The following is a 13,480-nucleotide window of genomic DNA, read 5'->3' as shown; positions in this document are numbered from 1 at the left end:
ACGGAAAAATAAAACCCTAAAACAATGGTTGCCATTGTATTCACTGTCGATAAAAATAAATGGCGTTCAAAATGTGACACACTCACCTTGCTAAGTTTCATTATCTATCCATCAAAATCTCGGGCATCCTGCACCAGAATTATGAAATAAACAGTTCCCTAAAGGAACAAGATTAAGGACTAAATTATAAACCATATTGGCCACTTCCTGCTTCACAAATTTCGAAATAAAAAAACTGGCCTTTTACGTGCGCTTCTACCTGCGACACGGGAACAAGTCCTCGAAAAATGGATGCAGTACCGACTAAATAAGTTACGACCCCACCTCTCGCCTGAGCTGTCAATGTCAATCCAATCAGGGAAAACATTAATTAAGACCAACCAGAAGAGTGACGGACCGTCAACAGAAAGCATGAATAATAAAACCAGGAGAGTGATGCGTAGCAGTAGTAATGTGTCATTGACAGTGTGAATTTAAAGAAATATCGATAAAAGAAGTTGACTGAAATTATTAATATAATTATTGAAATTAATGAAATATCAATGGAGCGTTAGTGAAAATAAGAGTAGAAAAATAAAACGCTACATCCTTACTATGATGTATCACACGATGGGGGTTCCCATTTGACATATTAAAGTGAGTTTATCTGGAGGTGAAGAGGTGATTGACAGAACTTCAGTAAATGCATAATTAAACGTCCCCCTGTATATCTATTTTCGCGTGTTTTTTTTTTTTAAGAAAGTTGTTAAGGGTGGATTGTTTCGAAATGAAAGCACTGTATATATATTTTCTTTTTCGTTACGTATACCTTTTCACTATGGCATGTTAAGTTTCTTTATTGCAAAGAGTCTTTTTTTTTGTAGTAATTACTTAGTTTTTTTTTGTTTTTTTTTTAATGTGAAAATTATGATTATAATTTTTTTTTTTATATACCGGGGGTTCCTATTTTGGGGTGTTTTTCTTTGTATTGGGTAGTCTTTTTTTTCAACTTACTACATTAATAATATATGTTTATTTTTCTTCGTTGTCTGATAAGTATATTGTATTGTGTACTTAAATATTTAATTAAGATTTATGTATCGTATAATTTACTATAAATTTTTTTGGGTTCTTCACTTAACACCACCATGAGCGGTATTTTTTTACTGTTTAATTTAACTATTACTATTACCTGTCTTGTGATAACTTAAACTAAAGGGAAATTAGTTAAAGAGCATACTTGCAAACTCCTTTTTTTTAAATTCCTACACTCCCTTATTTGTCCCTCTCTTTTAAATAACTTTTCCTTTATTATATATTACATAAATGTTTTCATGTGCGCATCTGAATACTAGATCACTTACAAACAACTTTGATATTTTTCAGGATCATATAAAAAAATATAAATATGACGTGATCGGTGTCTCGGAGACTTGGCTTCACTCCCATGTTTCCGATGACACTATTCACTTGGATAGTTACATTCTCGTTCGTCAGGATAGGCTAAATAGAGGTGGCGGTGTCGCTGTGTATCTCAAAAATACTTTTAACTTTTGTATTATGCATACAGAATCTGGAGCTTTTCTTGAACAAATTTGAATCGCGCTATATATAAATGACAAAAAAATTCTTGTTGGAAACATCTATCGTCCACCTAAAGGTGAACTAAACCTTTTTTATTCCGCTCTGGATAACATTCTGGTTAATTTTTATGCTGCCTATGAGCACATAATACTTCTTGGCGACTTTAACATAAGTCTTCTTAATCCAAATGTAAATACTTCATTGTTTGAAATTACTGAAGTTTATGGTTTAAAACAATTCATATCAGAGCCGACAAGAGTGTCTGATACTTCTATGTCCCTGATTGATCTAATTTTTTCTAATATTGACCTCATGGAGGCTTGTGGTGTTAGGGATGTTGAGGTGTCGGATCACTTATTGGTTTTTTGTGAAATTAATTTATTATTTCTGAGCCACAACGCTTTAGTTTTTCATATAGAAACCTTCATAATATTAAACATTTACGTTTTCAGTCTGATCTGGAGTTAATACCATGGCATAGTATGTATATCATGCCTGAAATTGACTCAAAGGGTGATTTTTTGACACAGTCGATACTTAATATCCTAGACGCGCCAATTAAGAGGGTTAATAATTAAAAAAAACCATATAGCCCCTGGATAACCCCCAACATCAGGTTTATGCAAAAGCTTCGTAATAGGGCTCTAAATAAGTTTAGAGCTAGTGAGGATCGGGAGGACTGGAATACGTATAAACAGTATAGAAATATTACAACGTCTGCGATTCGTGCAGAGAAAAAAGCATATTTAACCTATAAACTTGGCATTTGTAGTAATAGAGAAAATTGGAGAAAGTTGAAAAAAATCAATATTTCTAAAAAATCTAATGTACAGCTTCCTATATCATTACAAGATGTTGAAAAACTTAATGGTTTTTTTACTAATATAAACAATAACAACAATAAGCCTAATACCGATTTTATAAATTTTTTTAAGGAGCACAGAATTTTTCCTAATATATACGATTTTGTGTTTAATTTAGTAGACCAGGATTTAGTAGAAAAAATTCTTCAAACTATAAAAAGCAAGGCATTTGGATCCGATAATTTAAATATTCCTATTGTTACGCTTTGCTGTCCTGTGATTATTAACCCTCTTACCCATATTATAAATCGTTGTCTAGAGAAGAGCTATTTTCCGGAAAAGTGGAAGGAGGCCAATATAATTCCCTTACCTAAAATTAAAAATCCCACAGAATTCAACAATCTTCGTTCTATTTCTATACTTTCTGTTCTTTCGAAAATTTTGGAAAAATTATGGAGCGCCAAATTCTTGATTATTTAAATAGCAATAATCTCATCCCAGAATATTAGTCTGGGTTTCGTAAGGGCTATAGCTGTGTCACTGCGTTGTCTCAAGTTACAGACGATATATTTCGGGCTTTGGATAAAGATCAGGCAACTGTTTTAATTCTCTTAGATTTTACCAAAGCATTTGACATGGTGAATCATGAGATACTTATATCTCTATTACATTATCAAGGATTTTCTCAGTCGGCCTTAACACTTATGTCATCTTTTCTTTCAAACCGCAAACAAAGAGTTCTGCTAAAAGGCACTTGACGTTATTTCTGGTGTACCACAAGGTAGTATTTTGGGTCCATTGCTATATACAATATACACATCACAATTAACAAAAAAATTAAATAGCTGTAACCATCACTGCTATGCAGATGATACTCAAATTTATTATTCATTTAAACCCAGTTATGCTCCTAAAGCTAACCTTAGTATTAATATAGATCTTAATAATATCTTAACTGAAACTCAAAATCTACTTTTAAAAATTAATCCATCCAAATCTAAAGCTATTCTTTTTTGTAGTGATGCTCACCGGATAGAGATTTTAAATAACTTTAGACTTGAAATGAATAACGATGTTATACAATTTCAAAATTCAGCCAATAATCTGGCGCTCCTAATAGATCATAAACTAAAATTTAGGGAGCAAGTTACACTTAAACTTAAAATTGGATACTCTGCTTTAAAAACTATTTACGCCCAGAAGAATTACTTAAGTACTAATATTAAAAAAATGCCTTGTGAAGCATTGGTTTTGTCACCTTTCAATTTCTGCGACACTATTTATGGTCCTTGTCTTGACTGCTCATATGCCTATCGGATACAAAAACTTCAGAATTCGTGACTAAGACTATTTGGCGTAAGGAGAGGGGAGCATATTTCTCATAAGCTAAAGGATGCGGGCTGGTTAAATATGTTCAATCGACGAGTATTACATCTTATTTGTTTTTTTTTATAAATTACTTAAGTGGAAGTCTCCATCATATTTGCTTAGAAAGATTAGATTTCGAACGGATGTACATAACCTAAATATTAGAAGAAAGAATTTGCTTACTATTCCGGCGCACAATAAGGAATTATTTAAAAAGTCATTTTCATACTTGATATATAAATAGGTTTAAAATAAATGATTTTACATTGACAGAAAAAACTTTTAAAGTTAAAATAATAAAGTTAAATCAAGTTTACACTTGATAACGGTTGGAGATACTTACCAACCGAAACGTCGTGTTACATAAAATAAATAAGACAATGCAAGTCCGACAAGATGTTTTCACTGTACCATTGTCTACCACCTTCAAAAACATAAATACCGATACTTTCATAACATCACATCATGGGGTAACCATCATCATAAACGTAGAATAGGGGATTTTATAGATAAACCTAATAAAAACTTGAATGTGAAAGTGTGCGTAAAATACCAAAATATTTATATTTTTAAATCTAAATATTTTTTTGAACATATTCATCTATCAATAGGCTATAAAAACTATAAAACTAGAAGTTTGTCCCTGGTTTTATTACAGGATTTTAAGTTTTTTTTTTGTTGTTTTGGCAGAAAGAAGGCATACCTAATACCCATGTACCTATCTATGTATAGTTATGTTTTTTTAATATAGACATTAGGTAGATAGATGAAATTACTAATTTTTTATTGCCTTTAAAGAATTTTGAGATTTATTTAGATATTGATATCTATGTATAAGTTAATTTTGTCTTTCCCTAAAATTTGGTCGATATTTTTTTTTGTTTTACCATATTGCAACTTACAATAATATATATAGTAATTGGCACCACATATTAATTCATTATTTTTTTTGCTTTTTGATTAAATATCAAATACTTATTATAGATTGCCTGATACCTATATGCCCAAAGGGAACAATGGATTTCATTAATGGAAATCAACACAATTAAACAGAACATATTTGTTTGTTCAGATCACATCCTTAGAAGTGATTTCTTATATAAGAAAGATAATATTATCAGTAACCAGACTTTATTAAAAAAATCAGCTCTACCTCAGAGGTAATTTTTTTTTAAATATATTTTTATAGTATAAAAAAATCGTCACAAAAAGGATTAGTGTTACTCATATAAGCTTTATTTATACCTAATACTTATTAAATTAGGTATGTGTGTAAAACTATTTTTTTACTAGGATTTCTGATGCACTGGTAAAAAACACAGCAGCTGATAATTCAGTTAATTTACCAAGTGATTTACCCTTCAAAGCTGCAGGAGTAGCTTTCCTGAAGAGTGCAAAAACTTCTTTAGCTTCCAAAATGGTATATAGTACAAACAGTGAAGCTAATATAGACAAGTATGGATAATTAAAATAGATTATAATATTCTTGATACACCATATTTTGTATAATTACAGATCTGATCATTCATCATCAACAATAACTGCATCTGAGATTAATAGTTCTACAGTAACCGTGGGGTCTAGGTCAACAATTACTATTTCTCATCCAAGCCGTTTTTGTTTAACTGCTACACATTCCCTGACTCGGCCAAGGAAAAGGTAAAAATACACTCAAAATAGACTACTAGTTTTATGCCATGTATCATCCTATTCTATATAACTTATCATAGGCTAACGAGAGAATTTGTCTGGTTATTCTATGATCTTATTTATAAGTGATATAGTATTTTATTTTATTATATTTGTTTAATTAAATGCAATTAATCAAATGTATGATATTACAAAGATTCTTTATAATAACATAAATTTTATTGATCAATTGGATTATCATAATACATTTTTTCAATTTTTTCTTTTTAATTTTGGTAATACTATATTTTTATGTATATTATTCTAGGGTAAAATCAAAATGATATCCTGAGGACCTAAGCAATGATGATTCCACCGTTTCAAAAGCTAAATCACTTGTTACCAAATTATGGGAAAAAAATAAAGAACAAAAAATTAAAATTCGAAAATTGCAATAAACAAATTTGCCCCATAGAAATTGAATTAGATATCTCAAGTCATTATTAAAATACTTTAAGAAATAATAACATGATTTTCAAAAAAGCACTACATACTACATATTTTATTTGACTTGTAAAAGTACTTGTTTGTATATTACTACTAATAAACTATCTAATCTATTCTATTGTACATAGTCTTTATTCTTAGGTAAGCTTTGTTTTTTAGTATAAATTAATATGATATAATATTTGGTATTAGGTATTATATAGGTCACTGTTAAATGTCTCAAAACCATTATACAGGCTAAATAATACTCATAATAAAAATCTTATAACCTATAAAAAAACCTGCAACTCCTTCACAATTTGAACATCCTTGTAGTTTTAACTCTTTCTGCTGAATCAATACTGTCCCTTTGAAAAAGTCAGCACCATAGAAGTATATATTATGTGATATAAAGTAAGTGATGTAAAACTGAGTTTTTTCCAATGTAATAATAACAGTAAAATTTTGCAAAATGTTAATAATTTGTGTCTTAGAACATGATTTATTAAGAAATCTATAATATTATATTAATAAAATATTTAATTTCCATAAAAATGCTTTAACAAAAATGGTGCCTTTTATTAGGACCTTCCTCTAACGAAGTCCGTTAAAAAAAAACGACATAAATGGTAATATTACTTATACTCAAACTCTATAATAATTAATAAAAATTTATCAGGTAAATATTTGTTGACGACGTCACTGGTAGAGAGTGCTTGTATCAGTGGCATCAACAATGCGATCAAGCGGCGTTGCGATGCCATTACCGTTTTCTCGTTTTTTCGTACTTTATTTTCATTTATTTAAAGTTAATATTGACTTCGATATAGAGTATTTTATCAAATTTATTTTAAAAAAATGCTTGATATTTTATTAAAGGGGAGCAGTAGTATTGTTTTGAGCCTTCGGATACAACTCAAAATTTTTATATTAAAATTGATTTTTGTCATTTCTCTATAAGCATTTGGCATCATTGCATCAGAGATGTTGCAAGCAAACAAACCTGTCCATAGTTCCACGGCATGCTACTTCTAGCCTTTCAATGTTCTAAGGCTTTGAACGTTGCCATAAATCGTTTATAATTTTTCTCATCTTTCCTTCCCCTCATATTTTCTTTCATATCCTGATCCTCTGCCTATGCTCCCCTTAGGTACGTTCTTTCTTTTTCAGCAGAATATTTATTATTAAATTTTTAAATTATTGTTTTTTTTTATTATTTTTTTGGCCTCAACAGAATTCAGAGAGCCTTTTCTGTAAGGGATATCTCTGTAAATCTGCATATTATGGCCTGTTGGTCACCTTGCATTATTAGCTTTTTTATTTTGTTACAAATTCTTTGATTTTTTTTTGTTATTGGTAAATGAAAGGGGTAGGTTTTCCTTGCAAGAGTGTCTAACTATAAAAAAAAATAATTTCGACGGACTTGACAAAAAATTTGATACTCGGTTTGAATAATTTCAAATGCTGTTATAATTCATCCAATTAAGTCTTGACTTTACTTTATTCTCTCTATAAAAAAAAAATCTAGCGACGTTAAATTGTGCAATCTAGGAGGCCAAGAACTAAGAGTCTAAGAAACGCCGGTAAATAGGTCGTGTTAACCGTTGCGGTAGAAGGTATGGTTCAATTAAATAATCATCGACAATGCCTGCCCATACATTAACAGACCAACGCTGTTGTTGTTTTCGACGAAAAATTGCATGAAGATTTTCTTCGTCCTAAACATTGCTATTCCTAATAACATTCCTAATAACTTTAAAATACCGTCTCTTGCTTTTTTTAGAGATGCCTGAATTAAAAACCGGGTATTCGATTTTCTGTTTTTAAAAAACAATTCATTAGGCATACAGCTAACATGTAAGTTTACGTATTTAAAAATATAAAAATACAAAAGCTTAAGCGAAGTTTATCTTAACTCTTGCTAACTCTGACTGACTCGAATAAAACAATAAATACAAAGGTAAAATAAAGTGCGGACCATTTCGTATAATATTGGTTTCGGCTGGTTATGTAAGATTTGACTCTTGATTTTCTCTAGTCCATCTAGTTTGAGATTGTCGATATGCGCAGCTAAGTTTAGCGTGGGCAGGACAACGTGGTTTGACTTTAAATCCGGAAACAAGATCGGCTGATGATTGATTCCTGTTGATTGTCGATTGGTGATAACAATTTCCTGGTTATGTGTTACCTGGCAATTGATTGGTAGATTGCAGAGAAATGAACCTTGAAGTTTTACGAATTCCTCTTGAGGTTGGCATTCCAAATGAAGTATTATTTCGTCAGGAAGAATGACTGCGTACTTAGCGGAGGAGTCCAATTGGTTGTAGATAGGCTTTGAGATTTTAACCTCAACTTGGTTGCAAGTGGATGGTTGGCCTTGGCCTTCCAACAGCTGGACAGCACAGGGACTACTTGTTGTGGTCTCTTGTAGGTCCATTTTGTCGCAGAAGTAGAGCTTTCCATATATCTCGTGGCATTCAGAAGCCCGGTATGAGAAGTGCAACTCATTTTTCAATAGATATTTACTTTTTGGTATTATAACCTTGAACAAGCTCTGCTTTCTTATTGGTATTGAATAAAGGTGAAAATAATTAAATTCTTTCTGATATGTTATTGGAATGCGTAATAAAAATGTTATTTTATTATTTAAAATAAAACTTTCTAACGTTGTGATTTGTTCATATAACCAATTATTTTCTAAAGTAACTTCTAACGGCATGCGCTTTGCACCTACAATCTTTTGAATTGATTTAAATTCAGAATACAAATCTTGAGTTTTGATTATGCTAGGATGCAATATTTTTAATTTCGAAAATGTCAATGCATTTTCTATGTCCTGCAAAATTGAGTCAATAATCTCATATAAATTAATTATTTGATTAAGCGTATGTTTTATATAATTTGAACTTTGTAGAAAGTTCGTCGTTTGTACAGCCAGCTCTACTAGATGTAATTTTTCTTCTAGTAAATGTTCATTGTGATTTATTTTTTGAATAGTTGAATTAAACTTCTTAAGTAAGCTAAGGAAAATCGAGTTTTCTTTTAAAATATTGGCTGATAAAGCATTTTGATTGTCTTGTAATTGTTTAATTAGTCTTTCATAACGTTCCCCATCTGAGGCGTCTAAATTACCTGTAATACTTTTAAAGATTGAGCCTATGCCATTAATTAATCCGCGCTTCAATCTGCGTGGGTGTGGAACAATTTCTTTTATTTTTGTTTTGACTCTGTCCTGTGTTATAGTTAAGATTTTTAAATAGTCAGCGACTTCTTTTTGGTGGTCGACATTAAGGTTAATCGTTGTTGAAATGTTATTCACCTTAATATGGAGTTTGTTTACTTCCGTTATAATTGGGTTAATGTCATAATAGTGTATAAGCGTGTGTGTGTATTCTTGGATTTTAGCTTGCCCTAATTTTAGTGGCATTAGTCCGGGGTTGTCAGTTAATTTTTCAATAGAGATTTTATTTTCAAGTGCGAATGTTACTTGGAGAAATCTGAAAGGATATAAGTTAGGAGTTAGTCAAAAACTGTATTTTGTCCTTAAAGGACGTTTGATGTTTGACAAATGTATTTTCTCTTGGTTATTGGTTTTAGCTGTTTTCTTTTCATAATTGGTACTAATTATTTTAGTAGGTGGGTCAAATTTGTTTGCGGTTTTTTGCCGTATGTGTTTTTTAGGATAAATAAGTTGGTTTTCTTGGAAAATCTCGGGATTGTCTTTATTTACATTAATTTTTTCAGCAAGATTTTCTTTTTGACTTATTAATTTGCTGTTTATTTGGGAGTAAAGTAGTTTACTTCGCTCTTTGTGATTGTTTACATACTCACTTAAAAGTATTTGGTCTAATTTTATGTCAAAAACATCGTTTGTTGTAATGTGACCTTTGATTACGTCAATAGGCTTAAATTTTGTGACAGAATGGATGGTGTGATTATATGCTAATATTGCATAAATCGTCTTTTGACTAATCGGGGTACTCAAGAATGATTGATTATTAAGTAATCTTATATGTTTCGATAGTGTTGAATGTAGACGTTCAATAGTGCCATTTGATTGGGGATGATGTGGCGAACAAAAATGTACTTTTACTTTATGTAATGTAAGTAGTTCGGTGACAATCGTATTTTTAAATTCGGTCCCATTATCTACGATAATTTGTTTAGGGATACCGTGGTGAGAGAAGTAGTTTAATAAGTTATCTACGATTTCGCTTGCGGCTAGTGATTTTAGAGGGTATGCTTGAGCATATTTAGAGAAACTATCTATTATGGTCCGGAATTTGGTCAGGGACAATTAGTTCTTTCATGAAACTGAGAATATCTTCTTCGAAGTTATTATTTGAAATTTGAACTAATATTCTTCGTTTTTTATTGAACAGTATTTTGATTATTGGTTTGGCAGGTGAATGCAAAACACTTTGTATAAATATTTGGTTAGCTCCGTAATTAACTGCTGATTCAATAATGGGGATTCAGACTATAGGATCTTAGTCAGCGTTCGTGTGAATCGTCGCGTTGTCTGGGAATATGGGTAATTCGTCGTCTGATTGTGCGATAATGGATGCTTTATCTTGGTCAGGGTTAAAGTATTATTTTCATTGTTTTGGCTGGAAGAACCAGACTGTTCTTGACCTAAATGTTTATTAAATTCTTCCATATAGTTTTTTAAGTTCGTTAGTCCAGGGGTTTCTTTCGTGTGGATTTCGATTCTTGATAAGGCGTCTGCATTCGTATTGAGTTTGCCTTTTTTATAAATGATGGTATAATCGAATTCCTCTAGTTTGATCCGCCAGCGTAAAAGCTTTGAAGAAGGATCTTTTAACGAGAATAACCACTGTAATGGTTTGTGATCTGTAATGATATTAAATTTACGACCGAAGAGATAAGGTTTGTGTAACGTTTGTGTAAACGGCGATCTCATCTATTGTTCTGATGTTATGCTTGATTTTACTGGTGAAAGTCAAGGGCGTATTCTCTTGATAAAATATATCTGAGAATTCTTTACATAGGGTTAAAATTGAATTCCGTTCTTCTGAATTCAGATGATCGATTCTAAGTTTAGTGAGGTCTAACTTTATTTTAGGAGTCTCATTAAAGTTGTTAAGGTCTATGGTTTCAATAAATTTTCTGTCAAATTTCTCTACATCGATTGGTTGAGAAAAGTCGAGTGTTACAGGGTTGCAAGTATTGTTTAAGATGGTGGTCATTGCTAAACCATTTTTTGCGATAATAAGACATTCTGGAATTTCACAATTATGACATTTTTGATGCGGAATAATAATTTCGCCATTTTTAATAGTGGTTTTTATTTTTATTACTTGCTCAGAATGAGGTTTAACTGTTATACAGTTAAGTTGTTGTTTCGTTTGGTGGCACTTAAGTTTAATTTTTGAGTAGGGGGTGACTAGATATCCTTGTTAAAAATCTAGATTAGCTTCTAAAGATTTTAGATTGTCTAGACCTAAAAGTCCGTTAAAAGTGTTGTGAAATTTAAATAAATAAAATTTCAAGCCTTCTTGTTGCGGTAAATTAAAAATTGTTGATGCCGGTAAAAGGGCACTAAATTTATGAGCTGATTTTTGGAAAACAGTGCTCACAATGAATGGGTCATCTATGATACAATCAGGGTAAAAATGAAAAGCAAGTTGTGGATCTATAAAAGATTTGGTCGATCCAGAATCAATAAGTATTTTTATATTATGTTCAGGGAAAGTGATATATGGTAATTCACTTACGCTGTTAGTATTAAATGACAAAACTGGTGAGGCTAAGTTTCGGGATTGTCGGAATCGGCATCCTGAAAATTTGGGTCATAGTCATTTGATTTGTCATAAGTTTGGTAGTGTTCATTTTGGGGTTCAGTTTCGTACTGAGTTTCTCTCTTCATTATTGTATGAATGGGTTACATCCCCATTGTCTGTGGGGTCAAGTTGTGTGTTATACACTTCTTCTGATATAGGTTTGGGTCTATTTTGTTGATAGTTTTGGTAGCTATTGTTTCTAAAATTATTCGAGGTAGAAGGGCGATTTGTATTGTTAGTACAAATTGACATAGGTGTAGGCTTAGGTAAATGTCTATTTGGATTGGGTTTAAATACATTTTGTTGCTTACCAAAAACTTCAGAGTTTGAGGGTAAACGTGGTTGTTTGTAAAATGGGTTTGGCCTTATATCTACAGGGCCAGTAGGAAAAGGTTTATTATTAGAATTATTATTCTGATAGTGATGTCTGTTAGGGTTTACATCTCTGTGATGTTGAGGGTTAAATTTCTTTGGGTTTTAAAATTTTTGTTTATGTTGTATTTGTGAAAAATTATTATGGTTTTTTTGAAAGTATTTCGTGTTACTTTCTTGTAAAACAAATTGAATCGCTTCGGCCAAATCGACAGGCCGCATACAACGTATTGTGTTGCCTAGAGGTTCTTGTAAACCTGATATAAATGTTGTTAAAGCTAATTTTTTATACATTTCGCGCTTTATAGGGGCTGCTTCAGCTATTTCATGGGAATCAACGTAGCTGCATAACAAATTTAAAATCTCTAACACTCTATCATAGAAACCTTGCGGAGATTCGTTTCCATTTTGCCTAAGCATAACTATTTAAGTCTCTATTTAAACAAGTTTCATCTCTACGATCAGCGAAGTTTCTATATAGGGTATTTTTAAGATCATCCCAAGTGGAGACATTTTGTACTACAAGTCTAGCATTTCCTGAAAGCTTACCTATTAAACTATTTAAAATATAAATATTTTGAAAATTAGCGGCATTATTAGCGTCATAAAAAGTATCTATAATAGATTTGCAAATTGCTAGGTATCTATTTAATTCCGATGGATTTCCATCGAAATTAGGCACGCAATTTAAATATTCAGGCTTAAATTGTGCCATTTTTTCTAAACAAGATTTATTTGAATCTTTGTATTCTAAATCTTTAAAAATCAATTTTTGAATTTCACTTATATTTGAAAAGTTTTCTTGTGTTCTAATTTCATGCTTTATTTTATTGGTAAAACTTAATTTTTCGTTTTCATCGTGGAATATATCGGAAAATTCTTTAATCAATTTAAAAAGTCGATTTTTTTCCTCATTATTTAGATGTTTGTGTCTTATTAAATTAGTTATATCGGGTTTATTTCTGTCAAAATTATTTGGGTATTTATTGTTATTACATATATAATTTTCATTTATAATATTATCAATATGAAAGAAATTATAGTTTTCTTTTTCATTTTCCGGTAAAAGATAACAATCTATGGGTTTAATTAGGTCAACAGTGATATTTTCGTTTGTATTGTTAAAAATGTCTACACGGGCAAAACCTTCTTTTACTGTGCATAGAGTTTCGGGCACGTATAGCTTATCTATAGTACCTTCAGGTATTATTACGTCACATGTATATTGTGTTGCTACGGGTACTTTTGCACTTATTACTTCATGGGCATTTAGTGTTCATTTAAAGGTTGTATCGGGTTCTCTGTAGTAAAATGGAATTGTTACGTTCGGTATTTTTGAGTTTATTAGCATCTGGTTTACTAGGTCATTTGTTTGTCTAGGTCAGTCATCACTGAAATTTGTTAATTCACGAAGGCATTATAGGCCTTCGTGTAAAAATTATGGAAATCAAATAA

General features: G+C 31.1%; 1 protein-coding gene across 1 annotated transcript; it reads left to right on the top strand.

The window, feature by feature from the left end:
- Positions 1-4,658: 4,658 nt before the first annotated feature.
- LOC126746308 (uncharacterized) lies at positions 4,659-5,871 on the top strand. The gene is made up of 4 exons (XM_050454487.1): positions 4,659-4,894; positions 5,028-5,189; positions 5,250-5,393; positions 5,692-5,871. Exons 1-4 carry the CDS (start codon positions 4,764-4,766, stop codon positions 5,705-5,707), a joined length of 453 nt encoding a protein of 150 aa, XP_050310444.1. The 5' UTR covers positions 4,659-4,763; the 3' UTR covers positions 5,708-5,871.
- Positions 5,872-13,480: the final 7,609 nt, after the last annotated feature.

This window comes from Anthonomus grandis, chromosome 17 (genome assembly GCF_022605725.1).
Source record: "Anthonomus grandis grandis chromosome 17, icAntGran1.3, whole genome shotgun sequence".
Classification (NCBI taxonomy): Eukaryota; Metazoa; Arthropoda; class Insecta; order Coleoptera; family Curculionidae; genus Anthonomus; species Anthonomus grandis.
Note: the sequence above shows the minus strand (reverse complement) of the source record. Positions and strands in the feature narration are given on the sequence as shown.

Coding starts and splice junctions, on each gene's coding strand:
- LOC126746308 (XM_050454487.1), top strand. CDS start 4,764: ATGGAAATCAACACAATTAAACAGAACATATTTGTTTGTTCAGATCAC. Junction 4,895..5,027: donor AAATCAGCTCTACCTCAGAG/GTAATTTTTTTT, acceptor TTTTTTTACTAG/GATTTCTGATGCACTGGTAA. Junction 5,190..5,249: donor AGTGAAGCTAATATAGACAA/GTATGGATAATT, acceptor GTATAATTACAG/ATCTGATCATTCATCATCAA.